The sequence below is a fragment of the Protopterus annectens genome, chromosome 6.part1 (genome assembly GCF_019279795.1).
Source record: "Protopterus annectens isolate FY-2018-M chromosome 6.part1, PAN1.0, whole genome shotgun sequence".
Classification (NCBI taxonomy): Eukaryota; Metazoa; Chordata; order Ceratodontiformes; family Protopteridae; genus Protopterus; species Protopterus annectens.
This window is the reverse complement of record NC_056738.1, coordinates 321,554,501-321,582,260: the sequence shown is the minus strand read 5'-3', so window position 1 is coordinate 321,582,260 and position 27,760 is coordinate 321,554,501. Positions and strand designations below refer to the sequence as shown.

Below are 27,760 nucleotides of genomic sequence, written 5' to 3'. Positions count from 1 at the left end.
CTGGTTGTTCAACAAGAAAAAATTCAAACAATTAAAGTCAAGGTAACCTTGATGTAACAGGTCTAACAAAAAAGATCAAACATCTTAAAATTGTGTCTGACTGCGTCTTTGGACACCTTCTTGTAATTTTTGGTATCTGAAAGAAATCTGGACATGACATCTTTATAATCAGACATATTCATTACAACTAATCTGTTGCTCTTCTCTGCCTTAATAAACCATAAAACATGGTAATTACAAAGCTTTTGAAAGGCTAACTGTTCACTCTGATTTAAATTAAAATATTGATTCCTGTAATTATTCTTACCCTTCTATGTATTAACCATGTCATAAAAATCTGCCTCACGCATTATAGAAAAACATTCAAAGTGTTATTAAGTGGCAGGTTAGCAACACTAGTTTTTTTTTTTTTTTAAATAAAACTCTCATTCTGTGAAGAAACACCATCAAGTATAAACTTCAAATGTAAATTTCTAATAAAAAGTTTAAACTCAGTCAAAACATCAAGAGATGAGCTATTCTTGCAGAAATTAAAGTGAATCCCTTAGAAAGTACTCTGAGTTCATCTTCTGTAAATACCTGGGAAATGAGATAAGCTCACCGGTCCAGAATCACCGTTCCTTTCCCCTCCCTCATCTCTTTCCCTGATTCACTTTAGTTCACTGGTCTGGACCCAACTGCATTCAGCCCAATGGGGGAAGGGAACTGAGTTGAAAGTAGAAGAAATTTCACCACTAGAAAAAGAAAAAGCCACTGCCTCACCACTGGAGATGTCTACACTACCTATATTGTCACCCAACTTAGATATATTTGATTGTACCCCTCTGGTAACAGTTACACTTGGACTATTGGAAAAAAATATCTAGTTGGTCTAAAAACTTTTGAACCCAAATAATCTGTTTGTTGTAAACTTTTCAAGGTAAAAGCTTGCCTGCTACTGTAAGCCAAAGAGTCCCTCTCCAACTTTTTCTTCTTTTTATAAATGATGGTATCCACATGTCTTTGTATTTTAGTATTAATGTTATCATATAATTGTCTGACCAACCAAAATGAAGGATGGCTAACAACTTGGGTATCCAGTAAACTAATTTCATCTTTTAAAATCTGCACTTTGTTACAATTCCACTCGGCTAACAGCTGGAGAGCATGTAGCCCAGCTTTACAGCAAACATCACAGATATAAGAATAAATTTTATAGGTATACTGTATATCATTGGGAAATTTATAAACTCTTAGCTCAAGGGGTATTAATTGCATCTCACAACATTTATTGAGATAAAAATTCACTAATTCCAAAGACTTGTACCTTAAAAGTTTATTTTCTAACTGGTGAATAATAGTCTTACAATCAGGTGACACAGGGGTGTTACTTCCACTTTCAGAATTTGCATGACCCAGGGAAAAGGTGGAAAAAGGATTCACCCTGTTTTTTACCAAAAGATTACTTAACCATTCATGGTGTCCATACTCACCTTCGTTGACCACAACTGTGTTTTCTTCGGAAAAAAAACATTGTTGTCTGCACTAGACCGGCTGAAAACTGAAAAACAATGGTGCTTTCTTTCAACAACAGTTTGTGCTTTTCCAATAACTTCCTCAAGTGTCTAGGTAAGTGTATGCAGTTAATCAGATACCTGATGAATACTTAAATTCAAATTGGAATCACTTTTACCAGTCCTGTCTGATTGAGAAACCAAATTATTATTTACTGTTGTTATTCCACCACTATTGTGGAGGTTGAGACTCGATGCCTACTCAGCCATGGGAAACACTCCACGAACAACTTGATAAAATGAAAGAAGAAGCAAAGGGTACAAACAACGAAATAAACACCAAACCCTTGGACACACGGCTGGAACAAAATGAGAGCTCAAGCCACTATAAAACACTAAAAAACACAGAAATACTTTTAAACACTTCCATTCTTTACTTTCAGAACTTCATCAGAAAATAAACATAAGAACTATTAATACAGCTTAAATATAAAACCAAAGATAACATCACTATAAATTCATCCAATAGGATCCATGTAAAAATGTAAACCACACACAGAACTAATTAAAAGACATATATACAAGCTCTGCTACACAATTCTTGAAAGCATTTTATAAATGTTCATGTGAAAAATAAACACTTAAATAATCTTATTCTTAAGAAGACTTTCAATGGAAATTATTTCATTAAGTCCTGGGGGGAAATCTGCCCTTAAAAACACTTGGCATTTTAATTCTTGTTGTTCAAAATAATTAGGAAAAGTGTCAATGAACATGTTTTGGTCGACCTTCTCAACAACTAAAAGCACAAATTTATGAAAATCTGAACAACACAAACTGTGTTTAGTTAGCAGATTGGTAACATCCTGTTTTCTGATCGCCAAAATATGTTCTTGCATTCTTTGCAAGAGTTTCCTAATTGTTTTCCAACATAAAAACAGCCACAGTTGGTGCAGAAAGCTAAATAAATAATATCATCACTATTATAACCATATCTATCCTTACAAATTAAATTAAATCCACAATGTTTAAAATAAAAATTACTTGTGGTATTAATGTACCTGCAAAACTTACAATTATTACAGGGAACCGTACCACAAGGAGATCCAACAAAACATTCTTACTAAAATGTGTTTAAGATGTATTAATAGTTATTATGTTTCTTAAAGTAAAGAATGAAAGCACTTTGAAATATTTGTGTGATTTTTAATGCTTTTCTGAGGCTTAAGCTCTCACTTCATTCTAGCCATGTGTCTAAGGGTTTGGTGTTTACTTTTCCAATATAAGCACAAGGAAAGGCAAATAATTCAAGATATCAACAGCAGTGTAGAAAGGAAGGAGCTTATTAAGCTCAATTTACAGCAGGGGTGGACAGCTTAAAATCACAAGGTATAAAAAACACATCAATGAAGGTAAGGGTGGCTGAATAAACTAGCAGGAAATCAGAAGCAGTGCTTTAGTTTATGCAGGCTTGAAATCTTTTCAGGAAAAAGAAAAAGGCCCAGAAATTCACTGTGTATTTAAGTATCACTCAAACAATTTAACCAATGAAAAAACATGTGAAATGTACAGCCTAGCTAATTTAAGTCCTATCTCTCACACTGAATAAAAACACCAGGCCAAACAGATTTCTTAAAACAGAAAACAACATCGAGCAGGTAAAACAGAAAGCTTTATCACTCAGACAAGAAAATATAGGTTTACTTTCCTCACCCAGCAGGGAATCACCAGCAGTACTTTAGTTTATCCAGGAGTGCAATATTTTCAGAAAAAGGTAACGACCCAGTAATTAACTGTGCATTTAAGTATCACTCAAACAGTTTAAACAATGAAAAAATAGAAGTTATGTTCTTACCATAACGTTCCATGTTAGTGTCTCTTCTCTTCCTTCTTCTTGCTGGATGGGTTTGGCCGACCACCCGCTCCGGCTCCACCACTCCTTCGAGAGTTGGTTCCACCGCCTCGAGGCTCCCAGCTCCCCCATGCTCCACAGCTAGCTAGATAGTTACCTCAGATCTAAGTTGTAATGTTAACCATACAAAACAAAGAAAAAAAAATAGAAAAAAAAACAGAATCCACCTCAACAGTGAGAAAGAAGGTGAAATACATCAAAACAAATAAATATGCATAATAATATATAGGTAGGTGAAGAGGTAGAAGGTAGAGGGTCACAAGTCCTCTAGGTCTGTCTGTCAGGAAGAAGGAGGGAGGGTGAAGAATAGAAGAGGAGAAGACGCAGAAGAACGCTATTATGGTACTACTATAAATTATATATCTTCTAGCCCACTATTCTTTCGGGATTGCTCCTGATAAGCTGGTTGTCTTGTCCTTGTCCCGCCTAGCAGGAACAGACAGACCCCTGGTGGCAGAACAAAAAGCTAGAATGTATGCTGCTAAATTAAAAATATAACTAATGCCTAAATAAAAGTGTGAGGAGTAGCCCCAAGTAGCGCTGCACAGATGGTGTCAATAGGCAGTCTGTCTTGGAAGGCTAAAAGCAGTCAAAAAGCTCTGGTGGAATGAAACTTTGGGCTTTGCAGCTTTATCTAATCAATCTCAGATCTCATAAATCTCATGTCAGAGACATTAGTCTGCAGAGAGATACCTTTGACCCTTGAAGAATTCCGTCCCTTGCTGAAACAGTTCTGAATTGTTTGCTGAATGTCCAAGTGAATTTCCACTTAATTCCTTCCGTAGTAAGTAGTAAAGTTTTGTCGAGACTTACCACAGTGTTTAATTGTTTTTGAACCGGTGAATTGAATTGATTTGGAAAAAAGACAGGGAGGTCAATGCATTGGTTTAGATTTGATGTTGGCACCAGTCTAGGCAAAAAGGATGGAACTCACAGTATGAAACTCAACAGGAAATGAACAACTGAGTGAGAACGAGCTCTGAAATTCTTCTAGCTGATGTGATAGCCACCACCAATAGAAAGTTTTCCACATGAAGCTGCAGTTTGAAGCTAAAGTTTCAAGGAAGATAAAGAGAAACCAGGGGGGGAAAAGGATTTCTGAGAAAGGAAAAGGAGGAACTCCGAGAAGGATGAATTTTTAAAGGAAAGGAAGATTCAAAAAAACACAAAAGGAGAAACAAAGAAAACTGCCAGAAGAACTTTACAGAAAGAAATACCCAATACTGCATTGAAGAACCTTAAGAGTAGATGGAGATGGAAGAGATGTGCCTGATGAACCTGCATCAAAGATGGAGCTTTGAAAGGAAGGTTGTGATGTAATCGTGCCGCAGATAAAAATTATTTCCGAATGAAAAAGGGGGCTTATCAAAATAAATCTAACTATATGAAGATCAGAAGAGCCTATCAAAAGTTAACTCACAGAGTGAGAGCAGGAAGGAGCAGAGAGGTTGGCGATGATGGAGGAAGGTTGCAGGAAGGTTCAGAGAGGGCAACTGATGGCGAAACTGATCACTGGCAAAGAAATCGATGCAGTCGGGCCACAGAGGGAAATGGAAGAAAAGGTGTGAGGGAGGACCAGATTTGTCAGGCGCCAGTAAATCTGGCGATAGCAAAAGAGCAAGTGGAGAAATAGCTAAATAGGCCTTGAAGTACATCAGCCAAGAACCCAGGAAATCGATAGAAAGCGGTTGGCCTGTCCCTCAGAGAAAGTGAAGTATTCAGTGCACTTGGTGTTTGGGGAGTACAGTAAAATAAAGCTGAAAGGCTGACCCATGTGATATGTGCAGTCTAGCTAATTTAATTGTCTATCTCTCACACAGAATAAAAACACCAGGCCAAACAGATTTCTTACAACAGAAAACAAAAACAGAGCAGGTAAAACAGAAATCAGCTTTATCACTCACAAACAAGAAGATATAGGTTTACTTTCCTCACCCAGTAGGAAATAACCAAGAGTGCTTTAGCTTAATATGCAGGCTTGAATTTTTTTTCAGAAAAAGACAAAGACCCAGAAATTAACTGTGTATCTAAGTATCACTCAAACAATTTAACCAATGAAAAACATGAAATGTGCAGACTAGCTAATTTAAGTGTCTATCTGTCACACAGGACAAAAAACAAAAACACTAGGCCAAGCAGACTTCTTAAAACAGAAAACAAAATGGAGCAGTTAAAACACAAAGCATCGTCATCACTCACAGACAAGAAAATATAGGTTTACTTCCTCACCCAGCAGGGAATCACCAGTCAAAGCCAATGTCAAAGGTCTCTGGCTGACTAAGTTTACATATGATGGCAAACTAGGAGCAGAAACAGAATCCTACCAAGACACTAACATCTTACAGGAAGGACTAATACAAACAAATGACCAGTACTAAAGCCATGGCTTAACACTTAGTATCAAGAAATGCATAATAGTAGCATTTGAGAAGTCAGCCACCCTAGGAAACTACCTCATTGATAACATGCCCCTAAGAGTGGATTCAGTAGTCAGGGATTTAGGGACATATGTAGACAGTAACCTGTCTTTAGACCAATGTGTCTACGATAGTAAGGAAACCATCTTGTATTGTATATTGTTCAACCTATAAGCAAGGTCATGGCAACTAGGTCCAAGGAGGTCATCATTTCTCTGTATTCGGACCCCATCAGACCCATCATTAAGTACAATGCCCCCTTCAGTATGTACATGACCAGCACCTATGTCTCCAATGGACAGAGGCAGTCTGTAAATCATACCCTAGCTTACATGCATAGCTCTCAATCCTTTACAGCAAGAAATCTGGACAAAGCCTTAAATAACAGGAGGTGAAAGGCCCAAAAATAGGAACATATTTTAAATATTACACTTATACACTTAAAAATTAGCTCAAATAACAGGATTCACACTAGCATGTACTTTCTGAAGGATACGTAGTTTGAATCTCAAATGTACATTATTATTTAGTGACTTCAGTGCTCAGTAATTTGCCAGAAATCCATGAACTGTATTAGGAACATACCAAAAACATGAGGCAAAAGTCTGGACATTCTGCAAAACTCTGGATATTTGAGAGTTATGCTTACATGTACCCCTTACAACAACTTCTAAGGCTCAAATAACTTGTGGGATACATTTGGAATTCATAGCTACACTTATAAATGTCCAAGTGGTTGTTAGCCTATTATACATCTAAGAATCTGTGAACTATGTATGCAATCCAGGCCAGCGCCATGGAAAGTCACAACTATTTACGATCAGCATGTAAATAATTCATGTCAACATTAGAGGTCATAACATTACCACTTAAGAAATACATTCATGCAATAAAAATGGATAACCTGACAACAGGAAAATAAGCAAAAAACATAAAAACAATGAAATACAAGTATCTGCAATAAAAACAGAAGCAATGTGATGAAACATTTGAAAGGTAATCCCTTAATGCACACAGATAAAAAAAAACAGATGAATGATTAGCAGGAGAAAAAAATGTAATTACAAAAAGCTGCCACAAAAATATGAACCATGTCATGAAACATCAAAAGATAATAACTTATATGACATAAATATGTAAATACATGACTAAATGACTAAAATTAATGTCATTCAGTTGCACACTGAATCAGCTAGCAACATTTTAAATAAAGTCAAGAGCCACCTAGAGAAAATACCCAGAGGAGAAAATGGAGTTAATATTTCAAATGTGATGTCTAGTGTTCTTAAAGGACAACAAATAGATAGACAGATAGATACGTTGCAGTATACAGCCTCCAAAAGAATGCTGCAGGATGTGGGGAGCTGCAGTTCTGGTGGAATATGAGAAGGGTATGCATGTATTTGCATACTTCTCCTAAGTGGAGGAGGTCAACTCCCTTCTTATAAAAGGGAGATTCAGAAAAAGACAGAGAGATACATGAGCCTCTCTGGCAGAAAGAGATGAAGTACTATAGAGAGCTATTGTTGTTAAAATGAGAAGTAAGTCTCACAAGTGGCAGAGGGACTAACACCCTGAGTAGAAAATAAGACAGGTCTTAAGTGGATAAACTTTGTAAATTGTCAGTTCTGGAAGATTTAAGAAGCATATTTCACATAGCTGCATCACTGACATTTCCAACAGACTTTAAAACATACTGAACTGTGAGCAATATTCAAGCCTTGAATTTTGAAGTGTGCACCTAAAGTGAAATATCAGTATCTTGAATAATTTGTTTTGCTTATTAGAAAACTCTTTTGAGACGTGCTGACAGCACTATACAGCACAAAGTCACTGTAAATAAAGAGCATTTTATCCACACTGTGAGTCTCCAAAGTGGTTGTTTATATATATATATATATATATATATATATATATATATATATATATATCTACATACACACACACACACACACACACACATATATATTTATATATATAAATACATGTGTGCATTTATGTACGCATATATATATATAGAGAGAGAGAGAGAGAGAGAGAGACAGCTCTTCCAATAGGCTCTGATCAGAGTGAATTTTACTTACATGGTTTGTGGCAGACTCGCTACCTCTGAATTACAATACTTCCTGAATTCCAGGTCCTCAGGTCTTCCTACTTTCATTGTTCTGCATTCTGCCTCCTCCTCTTTTACATTCTGACTTTTTGTAATAGCACTGTATTGTTGCCATCTGTTACCTTTGTGCCACCCAATACCCCTCTACTGCCCCTAATTTCCCTGAATGTCCCTGATTTTTCCTAATTTTTTTTTGCCACACTTCTGGCAAAATTACTGATTTTTCTGGTAAATCAAAGGGACTACAGTCAATCAAAAGTGTCACTACCAACCATTATAGTTTCTTACTTTTTATGGTTAAAAAATGCATGTCAGCGCAAAACATTGCTCTACATACTTTGTAAATGAATAAGAATAAATGAACTGAGGGTGGATGTAGAGGTGTCTGAGGGTTCCCTTTTGTACAGCCCATAATTGACCAGCAGTCTCCATAGCCTGAAAGTGAAGTCTCCCTTTCTCCATCTAAATATGATTTGTTCTCCATTTGGAAGCTCACACATTTTCACACAGAAGCGGTCCTGTGTCTTTGCTCTGACTTTTGGTCTTTGTCCCTTCATTATTTTTAACTGTATCCATTATTCTTGGGCAAGTAAGCAGCCATGCTCTTGCCCTTGGTTCTTCACAATTACTCAAGATTGTGGCTCTAGTGATGTCATCATAACCTACATCACTGACAATGGGAAGTCTGCAAAGTGTAAATAAATCATGATTTAAGGGGACACTCAGAATTTTGTGGCACTGTTACTTTTGGATGAAATTTGATATTTTCCATCAAATTTGGAACAATTCAGAGACATGTTAAAAGACCATGTATCAACTCAGCTAAGCTGTTCAAATCTCTTCTGTATGAGTTAAAAAGTATCTCAAAACTTGACAGTTGATGTTGTTCTGTGTGCATGGGAAACTGAAAATGTTGACTTTTAATATTATTTTAACAAATAAATACCTCTTCTCTCTTTCAGTGCAGTTAATGTAATTTAGCTTGTCTTTCACTATATTTCTCAAAACCACCTTTGTTTCTATACTATATAGAAGCAGTTAATTTTTACAACTTACCTAAACTAATTTAACATTCAAGTAAAGCTCACAATGACTTGTTCAGCACAGGTAATTAAAAATTAATCGTTGACCTCTGAATCTACTTTGGCTTGGTCCTTTAGAATAATGTGAAGTGTAAATGATTGCTACTAGTAAAATCACTGGGATAATGGCAAACAAAGAAATTATGTACGGACCATAATGAAGCCTGTACTTAGGCTGTGGTTGAATAGAGTGCTCAATGGCAAAGCTAGTTCTTACTGGAGATGGTGTAAAATACAGCCTGGAATACTATCAGGTCCCACTGAAGCTGTGTTCTTTGCCCTGGATAGGGCCTTTAACACTTGATCTATGGAGATGTGAGGTGCAGGACAAGTATTGGGGATGTCAAATGGGCCTCTGGGGGGATGGGGGGGTGAAGTTTGCACTGAACCTATCTGCTAGCAGGTTGGCTAAGTCAACAGGATCAGTGTAAGTGGTACTGATAAGTACTAATTCGGAACAAATCTGGGCTTTGTCATGGAGGTTCATGACATAACTGAAGAAGGCTTTGTGGTTTCCCTTTTTTTCAGAGGCTAGTTTCATTTCATAATTGGCTTTGGAGGTTTTCAACAGTGATCTAATTTGCTTGTTGAGGCTGAGGAGGGAGTCTTTCCAATTTGGAATTTGTTCCTTTTTACCAGTGGACAACAGTCTCTTCCTTTTGTTGTAAAGCCTATTGATAGACGATGGCCACCAGACAGGTTTGTGTTTCCTTGAGGAGCAGGTTTTAGTTCTGTTGAGTGTGGCTCAGCCCATGCAGTTGTACAGGTGCTTGTATACTGCACTGTGTACTGTTCAGCATAGCTGTCTGCATCCTCTGAGGGGGACGGTGGTGTGAAGCTACTGATACCCTCCCATAGGAGATTGTGGTCAGCTTTTGAGAAGTTTTTCTTCATTTGTTCATTAATTTGGTAAAATCAGTATGAACACGCCTATTTTCAGGCTGATCAAGAAGCACTGAAATGTTGGCGTACTCACGAGTTGTACAGTATGCAGGTGGTGACATAGGGAATGTGACTAGGGACTATACGATGAAGATCATTATTAGATTTGAGTAGCGGTTTCCAAAACGTATCAACTCATCACTCATTAACACAAAATTACTGAAGTTATATTGCCATTAAAAATGCACATTATGTATGGTTAATACCTCTCTTTTCTAGTGTAAAGGAAGACTCCAGGCAGCCACTGAGACCAAAATCTGGAAAGGAACAGCTCAAGAAAACTTTCAGTTCTACTCCCCATTTCACTTTGACATAGATGTCATCACATTTAGTGCACAATTCACCTCACCGAAACTGATGAATAGTACCTCGACTGGTATATACTTTTACTTTAATGATGTAACTGCAATATCAATGTAAAACTGTTAACTTAAAAGCATACTTATTTTTAATTATACAAAATTATTTTGCAATACATTCGATGTAAACACCTACTGCCAACCACCAGATTACATGCAAATTGCTAAAATACAAACTATGCAAATTGCATACCTTTTTATTATTGCTTTTTATGTCAAATGGATCCAACGATTCATAATCTCTGAAGAAGAAGAAAAAACAGAAACTGTCAGTTACACTGGCTAAAGAAAAAAGAAAAAGAAATACTTTCTTAATGGAAACTGACTTAAAGAACCCATATTTGTTAGTCAGCAGTTTTCCAATGTAAAGAAGTTTAAAATTATACAGTTTTGTTACAGATTTCAACAAAACTATTCAATGACCTAAAGAAAGTACAGTTGTGTACACTTACTATAAATGTAGATGTTCAAGGGTATTTACTGTTCGAGTCATCACACTTGGGTTATCTGCCTGCAGGCAGCCCTCAGTCGGCCCGAATACCAGAGATTTAGTAGTTCTGCGTCAGTTGCTGTCACTCCAGGACTGATGTCAGGTCGTCAGTGGTATAAAAACTGGCAGCCGACGCCATTACATCAGTTTTTCTTGCCCCAAATCTCAGGGCCCCCAAATAGGGAGCTAAGTTATGGTGGGAAAAACACAACCAGTAAAAAGTAAATACCAATACCAACAGTAACAGCCATAGAGAGGAGAGAGAGAGAGAGAGAGCTATAGAAAAAAAACAGGGGGCTGGAGGGAGGGAAACCAGGACTGCAACAGTGAATACACTTGAACATCTACATTGCGGTAAGTGTACACAACTGTACTATGTTCTTCATGTTTCACTGTTGCAGTCATCACACTTGGGCAGATTCCTAAAGGTGAGGAAGGGTGGAAGCAGTCAAGAAGAGTTAGGGCTGGCTAGAAGGCCTTGCAAGACTGCTGCAGCAAAACCTGTCCTGGATTTGGAAAAGATAGGTAGGTGGTAATGCTTGGTGAAGGTGTGTACAGAGGTCCAGGTGGCAGCTTCCAGGATGTCCCTGGTAGGGACTCCCCTGAGAAATGCTGTAGAGGTAGATGTAGCCCTAGTAGAATGTGGTCTAACCCTCTGAGAGGTTGGCTTTCCATGGTGCTTGTAGCAGAAATGGATGCAGTGTGCTATCCATTTGGAAATGGTTTGTTTTGAAATGGCTTTGCCCACTGCCCCTGTTGCAAAGCTGACTGGTAACTGGTCAGATTTTCTGAAGGGCTTAGTCCTATCAAGGTAGAATCTGAGCTGTCTGTACATGTCCAAAGAGTGCAGGATCCGTTCCCCTTTATTTTGAGGATTAGGGAAGAAGGTTGGCAAATGGATGGATTGGTTGAGAGCCACACTGGACACCACTTAGGCATAAAGGAAGGGTTAGCCCTGAGGGAAACCCTGTCAGCATGGAAAATAATGAAGGATTCCACAGCCATCAGTGCTTGTAGCTCAGACACCCTTCTAGCTGAAGTGATGGTTAGAAGCAAAGCTGTTTTCCAAGAGACAAATTTTAACTCTGCTGAAGCAGCAGGTTCAAAGGGGGGAAGAGTGAGGTTTTCCAGTACAAAGTTAAGGTCCCAAGCAGGGGTGGGTGCTCTCCTTGGTGACCTTAACTTTTTTGCCCCTCTCAGGGACAGTTTGATGAGAGGATGAGAGAACAGAGGTGGCTCAGTGTTGTAATGAGCCAAGATGGCAGGGGCATGGATCTTAATGGAGGAGAAGAATAAGCCTCTGTGGAGTACTTCTGGTAGGTAATCCAGGATTAGAGGTAAGGAGGGCAGTGCTGTGTCCCCTCCTCTTGCTTCAGGGATAATGTTCAGCACCTGTTTGCTTTGGGTTGCTGGTGGGGAATTCAAGGAATAAGCCAGGCTGCAAGATTTAGGGTTTGCAGTTGTGGATGCAAAATCGGTCCCTCCTGCTGAGAGAGCAGGGTTGGGGTCTGGTGTATGTGCCAGGGTGGCACCTTTGTCAAACTGCACAGGAGTGGGTACCAGTGCTGGCATGGCCAGTCCGGGGCAATCAGAATTGTCCTTGGCCTGTCTTGTTTTATCTTGAGTAATACTCTTGAGAGAAGGGGAAGAGGGGAAAAGGCATAGATTGAGAGCTTTTCCCATTGAAAGGATAGGGCGTCCACCTTCCAGGCCCTGCTGTGAGGATTCCTGGTGCAGAATTTGCTGAGCTGGTGGTCGTAGGCGGAGGCAAAGAGATCCACCTCTGAGGTCCCCCATTTCTGAATCAGAAGGTTGAGGATGCTGGGCTCCAGTTTCCACTCATGTGGGTCTAGGAAATTTCTGCTTAAGTCATCTGCCAGTGAGTTTTGTTTGCTTGGCAGGAATTGAGCTTGTAGATGGACTTGTATGTCCAAGGCTGTGTTCCACAGGGCCATGGCTAACCTGCAGAGTGGGTAGGAATGGGTTCCCCCCTGCTTGTTGATGTACCACATAACTGTGGTGTTGTCTGTTTTTACTAGCAATTGTCCTGGAAAGAGTAGGGATATGAACGCTGTCAGGGCATTCTGTACAGCTAGCATCTCTTTTTGGTTGATGTGCAGATGAACTTGACTTGGGCTCCAGTGGCCCTGAATACATTTCCCATCCATGTGAACCCCCCCCCATGCATAGTCTGATGCATCTGTGATCAGGGTCTGGGCGGCATAGGGTTGAATAAATGGCAGTCTCTTTTTGTGGTTGCATGCTTCTGCCCACCAAAGGAACTCTGTCCTTAGATAGGGTATGATAGGAATGGCTGTTTCCAGGTCCTGAGAATGTTGGCACCATAGACTTTTTAAGTACCATTGAAGTTTCCTCATATGCAGTCTTGCATATGGAATTAGCAGGATACATGAGGCCATGAACCCTAGGGCTTGCAGTATTTTTCTTGCAGATAGCTGGGTTCTGGTGGCCATTTTTTTGAAGTAGTCTGTCAGACAGACTTGCTTTTTTTCTGAAGTGAGGAATGCCATCTGGGAAGTTGCGTCCAAGCTTGCTCCTAGGACTACAATCTTTTGACTGGGTACCGGCTGTGATTTCTTTTCATTGACGGTGTTAGCATTGCCGCCTCACAGCAAGAGGTTCTCCGGTTCTATCCTTGGCTGGGTTGCCTTCTGTGTGGACTCTGCATGTCCTCCTTGTGGTCGTGTGGGTTTCCTCCGAGTGCTCCGGATTCCTCCCACATCCCAAAGACATGCTGTCGGTGGATCGGACACTCTAAATTGGCCCTAGGTGTGAGTGTGTGCATGTGTGTACCTTCTGTGGAAGGTTGGGCTGGGCTGGCAACTCAACACCATACAAAACTCCACTGCCAATCATGAGCAGACAGGTGATCTGCTGTGGTGACCCCTAACCGGGAAAAGCCGAAAGAAGAAGAAGAAGAAGAAGAAGATGGTGTACCAAAAGGAAGTGAGAAGTTTTTTTACAAATGCCAGGTGCTACAGCAGCAATTCCTGACTGTCTGCCTGAATCAGGCAGTCGTCCAAGTACGGATAAATTTGGATATTTCTCTGCCTGCAGTATGCAATGGCTGGAGCCAGGCATTTTGTGAATACCCTGGGTGCAGTAGATAAGCTGAAGGGAAGTTCAGAGAAGTGACAATGCATAGATCCTGCCCTGAAACGTAGATACTTCCTGCATGACTCCCATATGGGGATGTGCAGATAGGCTTCTTTTAAGTCTAGGGTGACTAACCTGGCATCCTTGGCTAGCACAGGAAGAAGATGTTGCAGGGTAAGCATTTTGAATTTTGGTACCACCAGGAAGGTGCTGAGAATTGAAAGATCCAGGATTGGGCACCAAGAGCCATCTTTCCTGGGTACCAAGAAGAGTCTGGAGTACAATCCTTGACCCCTCTGTTCTACTGGAACAGGCTGAATAGCTCTGAAATTGAGCAGGGAAGGTACTTGGTTTTGAGCCACTGCCCACTGGTTTGGAGGAAGGTCTGGAAACCCAGTTGGAGTTGGCAGTGAATGGAAATAAAATTTGTATCCCTGGGATACAATGTTGAGGACCTATCGGTCCAGGGTGACGGACATCCAGTTTTTTGCATGAAGGGCAAGTTTTCCTCCTGGGGCACAAGCAATTGGGCAGGGCTGGGAAGTGGAGTGAAGAAGTCATCGTGAGCTTTTTCTGTAAGGAGGTGGGTTACCACTCCCTGCTTTAGGGGTGGGGGAACTCCATTGATTAGATCTCTGCATACCCTGACACTGTAGTCTGAGTGGTCTGTTTCCCCTGGGTCTTGTTTGAGAAGGCCTGGAGGGGGTTGGAATGGACCAGTGTTTTGAAGGGCAATGCCTACTGAATCTACAGGGTTGCGCTTGTAAGAATTCTTTAACAGTCTGCATAGATTTAGCTTTTTCTTCCATCTTTTTAAGAACCTCTTCTGCTTTGGTGCAAACAAACAGTCCTTATTCAAAGGAGCATCTAGTAATTTTGATTTGACATGGTCTGGCAAGTCTGCTCCTTCAGCCAAGCATGTTTTCTCAGTACAGAGCCAGTGACTGCAGCCCTGCAAGATGCTTCTAGGGCATCAAAGCCACACTTTAAAGTATGCGAGAGCCAGGGTACCTTTTTGGCTAGGCTTGTATAAGCCCTAGGGCCAAATGGCCTAGTACCTGCCTATGAACCTATGAACTTATGATTACTGACTTGGTTTGTGGAGTGCATAAGCTCCTGCAGTTCTTTTATTTTCTGCACAGTCTGGAAAAGTTACCATTGTTTGCTTAAGGAGTTCCATAATATGTTCCTGGAACTTCAGCATGTGAAACTGGCAATTCATTGCTCTAATAGCAAGAGTCGCAGAGGTATATACCTTCCTACCTCATCTGTCCAAAGCTCTGCAATCCCTGTTCGAAGGGGAGGGATTCTTGGCTGTAGTAGCCTTGATACCTTTAGGCCCCTGGGAAATGATTTATTCTATCGGGGTTGCTTAGGGGCTTTATCCTGTTGCTTGTGTTTCACGTACTTTAACTGCTATCTCTTCTTGTTTGTTTCTCTTGACATTTATAAGGGTTTCTGGTTAGTGGGTTTCCCTTTATGTAGCTCTTCACTCATTGGTTATTGCAAGGGATTGTTTTGTCCCTTGCAGATTCATTTGAACCAATGAGCTCCTTTTACAGGACGTGTTGATGGACGGAAAAGATCGTGAAAAAAAATTTTCAACTGTTCACTGTTTTCATGGCAACACTCACAGGCAGGGTTATAATCCTTTTAGGGAAGTCAAGTGAGCCTGTACATTCAAATGTTTATATATTTTTGTTCTTATATATCTCTATACGCCAGGCCCTGTTTTGTGGGTTAAGTTGGTCTTAAGGTTGCAAATGCTTTGAAATGTGTATGGATACCTAGTAAAAGCATGGCATCTGGAACAACTGCAATTTACATGAAGTTCCACCGCAGAACGGTAAGTGTCACTTGACTAATATTTTTAATTACAAGTCTGTTTTGTATGTATAGAATGATGAGACTATATTTCTGCTTATCTGCTTATGAATATGTGGTAATTGAACAGTGGTTTAAACTGGGTGCTGTACTCATTTTAAATGTGAACTGTTTTACTGATTTGAGGTGTTGAGGCTTGTTTTTATTTTACTTTATTTTGTTTTTACCTTTAACATGCTTTGAATTTAATTTAATCTTCTTTTAAGTGTTGATGGTAGTAAGAGGACTGTTGATATCCCCCTTCTTGCTTTTTGTGTTACTGATGGAGGGTGGGGTTCTTTGAAGCAATTATTTATTTGTTTAATTATTTAAGCAGAGCAGTTCATTTAGAGCTTATTGCTGTACTAGGATAGGGTATAATTTGTCATGTGCCTTCTTATACTAGTATTTAAGTATGTGCTTCTATATTAGTTGTATTCTTTTGTCTGAAGAAGTCCGGTGTGCATCTGGACAAAAAGTGTATTTTACTAAACGAGCAGCTTTACGTTTTTTATTAATGCAGCTTCCTTTTCTTGCACCGGACATTTCTTCATTGTGTTTCCCCTGGGAAATAATCTCTGAGTCAGCAGTAGGATTCTTGAAAAGAAACTTGTGAGTATCAGGTACTCTGTAGTACCTATCTGGTTTCCTGGGGCAGGAGGTAAAGTGTCAGGAGTAAAGCTGGATTCCATAAAAACATCATCCACAACATCTAGGGCAGGGGGTATAGCTAAAAGCCTGTGCTGAGGCAACTCTAAAAATTCTCTGAGTCTCTTTTTGGATTGAGGATAGTCTTGGCATTCCCAATGGAAATGCTCTCTTAAAGTATGCAAGGTTTCAACAAAAGAAAAATCCTCTGGAGGGGAGGCAGAGGGAATGGATTCCTCTGCATCTGAATCCTCATAGGTGGATAAGGGCAAGTCTTCATAATCAGAAATCTCAGAGTCATCAGACTCCTGGTCTGCAAAACCTGAAGGGGACTGGATTCTTGGTCTCTTGGCAGGGGAAGGGTGACTTCCCCTAATCAGCGTAATAAGGTCTTCAGCCATTCTAAGCATTTGTTTTTGTGGCATGGGAGCCTGAGCATGCGCTTTGGTTGTCGGTTTTCTAGGCATAGTGCATACTCTGGGCCTGAGAAACTCGGCAGTCTTGGTTAGAAATGAAGTCATCGGTTTGATTCAAACATCGGTAGAATGAAGAACTGCCTCAGAAGCCAGTGCTTGCACAGCAACTCTGGACCCATCCAAGGTGGAGACATCCGCAGGTTCCATGGCCGAAGAAGCATCTTGCGGCATACTCCGAATGGGTCTCAGCAGAGACCTGCAAATCCATTGATGTGGGCATCAGGGGCTGCAAAGGCACCTCATTGAGTAACGGCGGACTGGTGACTAGCTTAACAGAAGTGTCGTCGACAGATTTGGACCTATGCGGTCTGTCTCTGTCATTATCCTTACATTTTTTCGGAAAATCGGTAGACGGATGGCTTACTGAAGCCATTTCAGAATACAGAGATCGAGAGCGAAAGAATTTAGTGACAAAGAGAGCCTGATGATGAATGGTCCGGGCGTTAAGCAAGGCACAAAACTGACATTGAGGGACGTCGTGGTCTGGGCCTAAACAGATGAAGTAAGAATGAAAATCTCTGTGAGGTATTTGCTTTCCACAGGCAAGACAATTGTTAACTTTTTCTGATATCGGTTAGAGCAAGAAAAAAGGATCCCCAATGGGGTACTTAGCTTTAGAAGACTTCAGGATTATTCAATTCGAAAATGAAAATTCAGGTAGCGGCCTTGCCGGCACTTGCAAACTGCTTCTGCTTCTGGCTCCTTGGCAAGAAAGACTGATGTAATAGCGTCGGCTGCCTGTTTTTATACCCCTGATGACCTGATGTCCGTCCTGTAGCAACAGCAACCGACACAGAAATACTAAATCTCTGGTATTCGGACAGACTGAGGGTTACCTGCAAGCAGATAACCCAAGTGTGATGACTGCAACAGTGAAAACACGAAGAACATCAAATATTTTGTTTACAGCAAACAGTCCACAAATACATATTCACCTCTTGAAACCTCAGCAGGATCAGTATGATTTTTAAATGTCTTTGTATTAGACTACAACCATCCAAGTTATGCATCAACCATTTCTTACCCCTACCTTTAGTTTTCATGTACTACCAGCTCAATCCCAGCCTAAGAAGTGTGCAAAGGGGGTAGGATCCAGTTTCCACTTTGTTGTTTATGTGCCACATCACTGTAGTGTTGACTGTGATTACTAGTAGGTGGCATGGTATCTGTGATGTTTCAGAGATTTGATAGCATTTATTAGAGCCATCATTTTACATTTTATACATTTAACTTGTCTTGCTTGTTCCAAAGACAATGTACTTTCACTCTTTTTGATACAGCTCCTCATGCAAAGTTTGATGTATCTGTTGGAGAAAGGAAGACCTAAGTTGAGATTTTCCTACCAAAATAAATCCCTCCACTGGAGCCTTTCTTCTATAATTCTCCTCAGCTAGAAGATTTATGTTCAGTTTTGGAAAGGAGGCCTGAAAATCTGGGTAACACCCTGAATTAACTTTCTACTTTCATCAGACATTTTAAGGACCTTATCAGAGAAAGGACCAAATAACACACCTTTTTCCAGGGAACTATTCAAAATCCCATTTTTGACATTCTCTTTCACATTCTGAGAATATAGCCAGGCAAATCTCATTACAGACCCAGTGACAGCAGTTCTGGCTAGAACATCAACAGTCATAAGTACAATTTAAAGAAAATTTGGTAACCTGAGACACAAAAGATAGTATAGACTTTTAAAGATGCTACAGCATCTGACAAAGAAATGTGAGCAGTAGATTTCTAAAATTATCAAAGGAATTTATAGGATTGTCGTACCTAATACAATATGTCTGATTTTGTTGGAGCAGGTGACAGCAAGGCAAAATGCTGGCTGCCAAAAAAGTATCGTCTAAAGCTGACAACACAGGAAGAACATGTCAGGTTGAGGAAAATGCACCTGCCCATACCTCTGAAGAGGTTCTGGGATTTATTTTTGTTCCCATTAGAACAATTCCCTGATTGTGGCAATAGTATCAAAAAAGGGGTGGCCTTGAGAATAGACAAACTAGGCAACCACCAATGGCACCGTGCTGCTGTGTTTGTAGGGGCTTCTACCACGGAAAAAGAATGCAACTGCAGAACAGTGAGCATTCCAGGGGGCAGTGTTTCAGTTAACTACCTGACATTAACTTAAACTTTGCAAGCTCACAGGAGTACAGAACTTGCAATGTTCAAATACAGGCACAAAGGAGTCTGAATGAGTTTTTTTTTTTTTTTTTTTTAAGTATTTGAATACTGATGGAAAGAAGCTCTGTATGGATATTCAGAAGAAGAAAACTGTGGTGGTAAGAGAAATATTATTATTCATTTTACTTATAATTGTATTGTCCGATCATAAATTGTAGAGAAAAAGATTTTTTTAAAGTTTTTTTAAATGATTAGCCTATACACTGATTGGCTAGAAGTTAATGAGTTCAGGTTTAAAATGTTTGACTTTGGATGTTTTGTTAACAGTCTGAGGAGGCATTTTTGAGAAATGTGAAAGCGCTAACTGTTCATGCTGAACCTGATCATTCCTATGTTTTTTATGTTTATGCTTTAGTCTTGAGTTGATTAAACGGTTCACTTTTATTTGCCATGGTGTGTCTCAAGAAGATTTTGTTGGATTATTTATTGTTTGCTTTATCTGAGGCACTTCATCCCTGTGAGTGATGATTTTCTACTTTCTCGTTTGGAACATTTGTGACCACAGAAGCAAGGGACATGGCAGAAGGAACCGGTAACCAGTTATTTGTAAATTCGAGTTTGTACACAATGGAGATGGTAACTGACAATAATGAAGCTACTTTTAAGAGACTCATGATAGCTGAAGGAAATCCATTGCTCGGGCTCCCTAGAACAGAGCTATTAAATAACGAGAGAGGACTGATGTCAGTCATAATATTAATGTCCTACAACTAACGCGTAAGCTAGAATATATTTTAGACAAACTAAAACATACACAGTGGCAACGCAGACACATGGAGGCTTATTTAACCTTCAAAATAGTCCCTAGGTCTGCAGATTTTGAAGATGCCTAACTTCGGTGACACATACCCCGAACTACTATCTAAGTGGCAACAGTTAAATATAGATACAAGTTACGGCTATATGAAGTTGCAAATAGAACAATATTTAAAAATTGAGACTGGCTTGATAACTGAATCAAATACACTTCAGCAGGAAATGAACACTTTAATGTCAGTTTGTGAGATGAAAGAATTTTTATTTGGAGTGAGTACTCATTTAGCACTATTAGACAACAAGTTACTACAGGATAAAAGGAAGAAACTGGAAAGAAACTTCCTAGATTTTCAAAAGGGGAATGTCTTTGCTTGGTCGCGGGAACAAGGGAGAAGTCAAGCGGCCATATAGAATCATTCTATGTGTCCGGTTTAATAGAGTACACACCCCCACCTCTACGTCAGCAGAGCAGTTAAGAGGAGAGAAGTCAGTCACTGGAAAAGAAAGAGAGACAACAATGAGTAATGACCAAGCTGTAGCTAGTGGACTTTCTCAAGAACCATCAACAAGTAATGCCAACAGTTCAAAACAGGATATGCATAGTAAGGAGACATTTACCACTAATAAAGTAACTACTTTAACACCTACAGCTTTCCACCCTTTTCCGCTACCTATACGAGTCGATCGGAAGTTTTCGTGGTCTCCACAACAGGGTCAACGGAAATGCAAATTTCCAGAGGAGAGACTAGAGTTTCAAAAGAAAACGTTGAAACCAGTGAGTCAGAATTGATTATTAATGTTTCTAGTTATGAATTGGCAACACATGAGAGGAAGTTATTAAATAAGGGACTTTCATTCATACCAGCTAAAAATGTAGACTGTACAGATCTCTTAGTAGATCTTAAGATGTTTACAAGAAATGTTAACTTGAAATTGATTTTTGGTGATACACAGAGTCAAGGGATTGCAAATAGTAATAATACATTTAAGAAACCTTCCACCTATATGCCAGTAATGAATCCCTTAGTAGAAACATTTGAGAAGGCATGCGAAAGGGACTTACTAGCACTTTACAGTGGTAATAGTAGCAAAACTAGAGGTGATTTTCACAATTTAAATAGAGATGAACACAGAGCACTCAAAGAACTGCAAGCTAACAGCAATATAATGATTAGGTCCGCCGATAAAGGCGGAGCTGTGGTGATTTTAGATGCTAACATGTATGAATCAAGGATGCAAGAACTTTTAGGGGATAATGAGACATATGCAACACTTACCTTAATACAGTTAAATAAGGTCATAAATGGAGTACATGACGAGATATATGACTTATTTCTATGTAATGTTATAGATTTTGACTTATATAAATACTTCCTTATAGAAACACCCACAATTCCCACGTTTAGAGGATTACCTAAAGTACACAAAGATATAGAAAATCCACCAATGAGACCTATTGTCTCTAGTAAAGGTTGGCTAACAGAGACGATATCGGTATACTTAGAGAAACACCTTAGAAGTGTAGTAGGAAGAACATCCACTGTATTTAGGGACACTCAACACTTTATAGAGAGTCTCAGTGAGTACAAGTTTCGAGATATGAAGGAAGAACTTGAGTATATGGTGACACAATGTCAGTTCGTTGTTCACTTTTATACTGAATGACACAGGTATAGAATATATGAGATTATACTTGACTGAAAAAGAGATACCCAGAGACTTGATAATAAGGTGTGCTATGCTGATGGATATAGTCTTGAAAAATAATGTCTTTATCTACAATGAACAGTATTTTATACAACAGAAGGGAGTAGTCATGGGCACTCCCTGTGCCAACTCCTATGCAAACATAGTCATGGCATATTGGGAGTATACACATACTATTAGGAGTATGTATTTTGGCAATTACATTCAGTTTTACAGACATTTTGTTGACGATATTTATTTAATATGGAGGGGTAGTGCTGATACACTCCAAGAGTTTATTAGATACATCAATGGGACCACTGATTTTTTATCTTTCACTGAAAAATGGTCCACTGATCAAATAGAATTCTTGGATGTGCTGTTATTGAAAGAAGGGCAACATATAGAGACACAATTATATAGGAAAGAATGCAGGAGGAACACAATACTGCATCGCACAAGCATGCATCCCCTACATATTTATAAGAATATAGTGAAGAGTCAGATGTTGAGAGCATCTAGACTCACTAGTGATGAGAATAGTTTTAAAAAGACTATAGACATGTTACATAATGAATTCCAGGAGAGAGGTTATGAACAAAATGAGACAGTGAAAACAGGGAGGTGATGTGAAGAGGGACACTATAGGGAAGCCATTTATACATAGGAGAAACGGTGGTGAAGTTGTTCACACGAGACCAGAAAATAGAGAGAAGTTCAATAAAATAGTCATACCCTACACCAATAATAATATGAGAAGCAGTGATATTTTCCAAAAAAATTGGAACATTCTTACAGTAGACACAAAGATTCAGCAAGTAGTAGGATTGACACCAAGTTATACCTACAGGAATACAAAAACTTCGAAAAGAATGTTATGCTATGAAAATATTAAACCATCACTAAATATCTCTGATAGGAAAGGAACGTTTGCATGCAGGTCATGCAACCAATGCAGTTATATGTCCGGCTGTGATTATTTCATACATCCTGACACTGTATGGAGACATAATTTTGATTTGTATGCTGATTGTAAGAGCAGGGATGTGGTATATATAGCAACCTGCACTGCATGCAGACGTTTCTATGTTGGAAAGACCAACAGGACTTTACATGAACGAGTATGTGAACACATATATGCAATCAGCAAAGAAGATGAAAGCAACGCTATAGCCAAACATGTTATTACTTTAGGCACCACACATAGTTTTAAATTCACTGTGATAGAGATAGTAGGGAAAACAATAGGCTAGGAAACCACAAAAATTATACAGAACAAAGAGAAGCCAGGTGGATAATGAAACTGCAGGCGGATAAGTCAACTGGCTTAAATGACAGAGTTTCCCTTAAACCGTTCTTGGCAGCTAGAGACTGTAAACATTAGATGGAGTAGACAGTGACACATTAATTCTGTTACATATGTAGTTCTCAGACTCTTAAGTTATTAATTATTAAAGTGTTTTTAGTGACACTCTCATATATTGTGCCATATATTATAACTATGTTTTTGCATGTATACTTATATGTATTAATTGATTTTGGCAGATTTAAGTATGTCTTTTACATTTTTTATGTACACTTTTATACACATTTTTGTAGATTACATGAATTATATATTATGGCTTGTTTTTGTATTATATAGTATTGGATATATTTCTTGTTTATACATAATTGTATTGTCCGATCATAAATTGTAGAGAAAAAGTTTTTTTTAAATGATTAGCCTATACACTGACTGGCTAGAAGTTAATGAGTTCAGGTTTAAAATGTTTGACTTTGGATGTTTTGTTAACAGTCTGAGAAAGCATTTTTGAGAAATGTGAAAGCGCTAACTGTTCATGCTGAACCTGATCGTTCCTATGTTTTTTATGTTTATGCTTTTGTCTTGAGTTGATTAAACGGTTCGCTTTTATTTGCCGTGGTGTGTCTCAAGAAGATTTTGTTGGACAACTTATTTTTTCCTTGAAATAAAAAAAAAAATAGGATTGAATTTTTTTCTACAATTGTGTTTTTGTTCAGGCAATCACTGGATGAAAAAGTGTGTTTAGAAACCCCTTAAAAGCATCTCAGCACATCTAGGAAACTCGTGATATCCTGGCTTAATACAGTTACTTCCACTGCAGTTATTATAGTGTAGTCTTGATTAGTTAGGAAGTGTTGAAATTATGCAGGAAAAAAAAAGTTGAAGAATAAGACTAAATTTTTTTCTTTGATCATGGTTTTTGCTTAGGTAATCAATGGACGAAAAATTTTGTTTAAAAAAACTCTAAAATGCACCTCAAAGCACATATTACCCCATGGCTAATGGGGTTCTTGCAACCCCCATACCTGGTTAATGCAGTTTTTTTCTCCACAGTTATCTGAGTGCAGTCTAGCTTAGATTATGTTGAATGAATGAATGAATAACTACAAGGAAACAAATGAGCAAGACAAACTGTGAGAAAAAAGAAAGGAAAAAAAGTAATTTGAATGGTGTGAGTAGGCTAGGATGGGTTAATGAGGGGTGTCATGGATCCTGCTTGCCTACAGCTTCAATTTACCTAAGGCCTGCCCTAGAAAAGGACATCTCTTTAGAAAGGGAATCTGAAAAAAAAAACTTTCCTTAGAGTCAATTTCTCCTCTAAATCCTGTCCCTCAAACTGGGAATAAGTAACTAAGGGAGAAAAAAAATATTCTCCTTCTAAGAAGAGGACAAGAATCACTACTGAAGGCTCTAAATAATACATTGGCAACCCCTAATTTTCTGCATTCTTTTTGTAGGAGAGTCCCTGAGAAAAATAGCAGTTTAAAGGATGGTCCTTTTAATGGGAAAGAAGTTCCTCATAGAAGCTTAGCAGATATCAATCCCTGATAGGAAAAACAATCTTTAGCCTGCAGTACAAATGTCTTGCTGGCCTCTTCCCATTCTATTACCTTTCCCTCTTTAAGTATTTGTTCCCAGTACTTGGATTATTTTGCCAGCTTCCTCCAGTAAATGATAGCTCCCTCTTGCCTATTCTTTGTACCCCTAATTGCAGTCATCCCTTTTGGTAGAATCTCCTTTCTCCATTCCTGTGTTGGCCTTAGCATACTTTCCGCCACTTTATGAATATAATATTCTATATGACTGTTGTTATTCTCCTTAAGGATCTGTATCCAAAATTCACTCTTTCCTTATTTCTTGAATTAACCACCTGCTTCAACATCATCCCTTTTCACTTTGAATTGTAGCTTGTGTTATATACAAGAGCCTTAACTGTGTAGCTGTAAAATGTCACTTCAGAAATTATTAAAAATCTTGACAAAGCTATTGAGTCTAAGGAGAAATAAAATAAATAACCTCACAAAATGAGCCTTGTAGGTTCCATGGAGATACTGAAGCATCAATCAGCAAACCATATTTGTATCAAGACAATGGAGGTGAGGTGCATTATTGGAACAAAGAAGGAGTTTTGGAGCCTGGAAGGATCTTAAAAGTGCCAAGAGACTGTAACTTGTGGTTTCAAGTCCTCTTGTTGAAATGGGCCAAATTAATCATGCAACAGCTTGAGGATAAACTTACAACAGTGAAGAAAGGGAGCTATCATAACCCAGTGTTGTGAATCACATATAATACAACAGAAAAGCTTCACCTAAGGTTGCTATGGTGGCAGGAAAAATAAATACTTAAGGGGAAAACTACATTCCAATTTCAAGACAGCTTCATAGACTCTGGACTATGAAACTGTCTTATTGTACTGCAGAAATCTTGACATGAACTCTACACTAATAACAATCTATTTTACTCTCTTTTTATGCTGTTGGTGCATAGCTTTACCATGTTTTGCCCTCATCTGGAAAGCCTCTATCCTCACAATGCATTTCTGGAGATGAGGCCTCCTGAGCCGTACCCAGTACTGCAGAAAATGGTTTCAACAACGCTCTATATACAAAAGAAAAATAATATACCAGTTTTTGTTGTAGCTGCCTGACTAAACATCCGTTCCACTAATATCATATTCTTCCTTACTGCCTTCTCATACTGATTGCCAAGCCAGAGAGCACATGATACCTAATTATTCAATATTCACTTCCTGCTTTTGTTAGCTAGTACTTCACCTCTACCATGTAACCTCATCTTCATTTTCATTATCCAGGCACAACACTGTTTTGTACTTTCTTACATAGAATATAAGAATGCATACACATAATCCAAGCTCCACAAATTAATCTTGCAATTCACCACAAGTGCTGCTATGTGGCGATGCAAATATTCACCATATCCACAGATCTTTTTAAAAGAACAATAAGGTGAGTTCAATTAACTGAATAAATATTCTGTATTTATTAATTCTGGCCAGTAAAAAGAAAAAAAAAAACCGCATTCAGTCACCATATATGCCATGCCATATCCTCACTAGCCTGTTGCAGTGTTACAATGCTCTGAGGTTTTGGCATTACCTTAAGATTACATGCAAGGTGATTTACATTTAAAGTTGTTTTCTGTGACAGCTGTTTCAGTATGGTTGGAAGATAACATAAAACATCCTCATTTGAAAAGGAAAACATTTTGATTTAAATTAAAGCTTGGTGTTTCTTACTTTAAAAACACACCATGATTCTTGGTTTCAGTCCGTGACAGCTGCTATGCAGGACAATTTGGGCAATGTGTTCTTCATTACTAATACATTTAAAATGCAGACTAAATCTCCCCTAATTAGGCAATAATCAAGAGATTGCGGATCTAGTCTTGTGGGATGATCAGAGTTCCTAATACTAGAGCTTCTTTTAGATTCTGGAACTCATGAGAACTGCAAGTACTAGGTATTTTGTGTGAAGGCAGATCTCAACACCTTCAACAGGAGAAGGTGGATATTTGTTTTCCTTAAACAGACAGCTTTAGAGAGCTTCTTTTGACAAAAAAGCATATCCCAACTATATAAGTAACACTGCAGCTGAAACTGACTGTAGCATTAGCAAGTACTCCCAAGTCTTTATAATGGCATAGCACTTTACTGACCCTATTAACTAAGAATAAGGACAGTGTCAATTACATTTACCGTACTGCTCAACATTTACACATTTCTTGATGTTAATGTTACAGTTCATGTTATTATTTACTCTAAATATAACTGTAATTCAAGATGTTCATTCACATGTCTAGCAGAAGCAAGAATTTTACCGTTGTCTGTCAATCTTGCGCACCAGATTCTGTATACTTGGCAAAATGTACACCGGGTGAGGTTAAATCTACTGACTTCTGTTTCCTGACCTGATAACTCTGATTGCTCTTCTCATAAGACATCATGGCTAGTGCAGTTTATATGTATTCACTACCAATGGTTCAACATTTTCTTTTTTTTCTCCTCTGCTGTTATGCAACAAGTAAGGGGCATGGGAAGCAATGCACACATGGGGACACAGGGATGAGAAGGGCTTCAAAAACGCTTTTGATTATTGGTTTTACTAGGTTGAAGCTTCAGTCATTTTGCTTCATCTGGTTGAAGTCTCTGAATTTTTCTGAGAAATTTCGAAGAAGCATCAAATGTTTCAAATACTTGACATAGGGGCCATTAAGATGTTAAATAAAAAAAAATGGGCCCAAGACCACCTCCTGAAAAACATCAGAACACACTGCTTCTACTGAAAGTTTCTTACTTTTTATACACATACAGAAAATTATCTGCTACTAAGCCATTCTTTAATCCACAATGTTGCATGAGGGCATATCACCCAAGCTTCAAAGTCCCTTTATGATGCTGTTATTAGGAATACTACTGTTTGTGATAAATCTAAATAAACAATACCAACTGAAAACCCTGACCCAATGCCTGAATTACACTGCCATAAATTCTAATAAACTGGTAAAAAAAGAAATATTTGTTTGCAAATTTTTGCTGAGATGGCTGTCAGGGCTTAAAAACAAATATTGGAAATGTGTTGCAGCAACAAATATTCAAATCAGTCTCTTTATGATATAAGACTAATGGGCTTAGAGTTGGTTGCTCCAGGCTCATCATTCCCTTCACAGACTGTAATCAAAACATTTTTTCATCAGCATGCTGGTATAAAGCTCTTATCCGGGGAAAACTGAATCAAATACAGCAATATTGGGAGTCAGATTGTCAATATTATTAATTTAATTTTAGTAAAAGCTTCACTGATGAGTTCTAATATAACTGTTTATATTAGTTAATATTGGGAGTCAGATTGTCAATATTATTCATTTAATTTTAGTAAAAGCTTCACTGATGAGTGCTAATA

The 27,760-nt window shown here is 38.6% G+C and overlaps 1 protein-coding gene across 2 annotated transcripts in view; it reads right to left on the bottom strand.

The window, feature by feature from the left end:
* The window catches only part of LOC122805531, a 2,823,268-nt gene that overhangs the window by 865,274 nt on the left and 1,930,234 nt on the right, over positions 1 to 27,760 (bottom strand). For both annotated transcript variants that reach the window (XM_044075738.1, XM_044075739.1), the window contains one exon: positions 10,512 to 10,560. In XM_044075738.1, the coding sequence (XP_043931673.1) occupies positions 10,512 to 10,560 (49 nt within the window). The remainder of the gene's footprint in view (positions 1 to 10,511; positions 10,561 to 27,760) is intronic.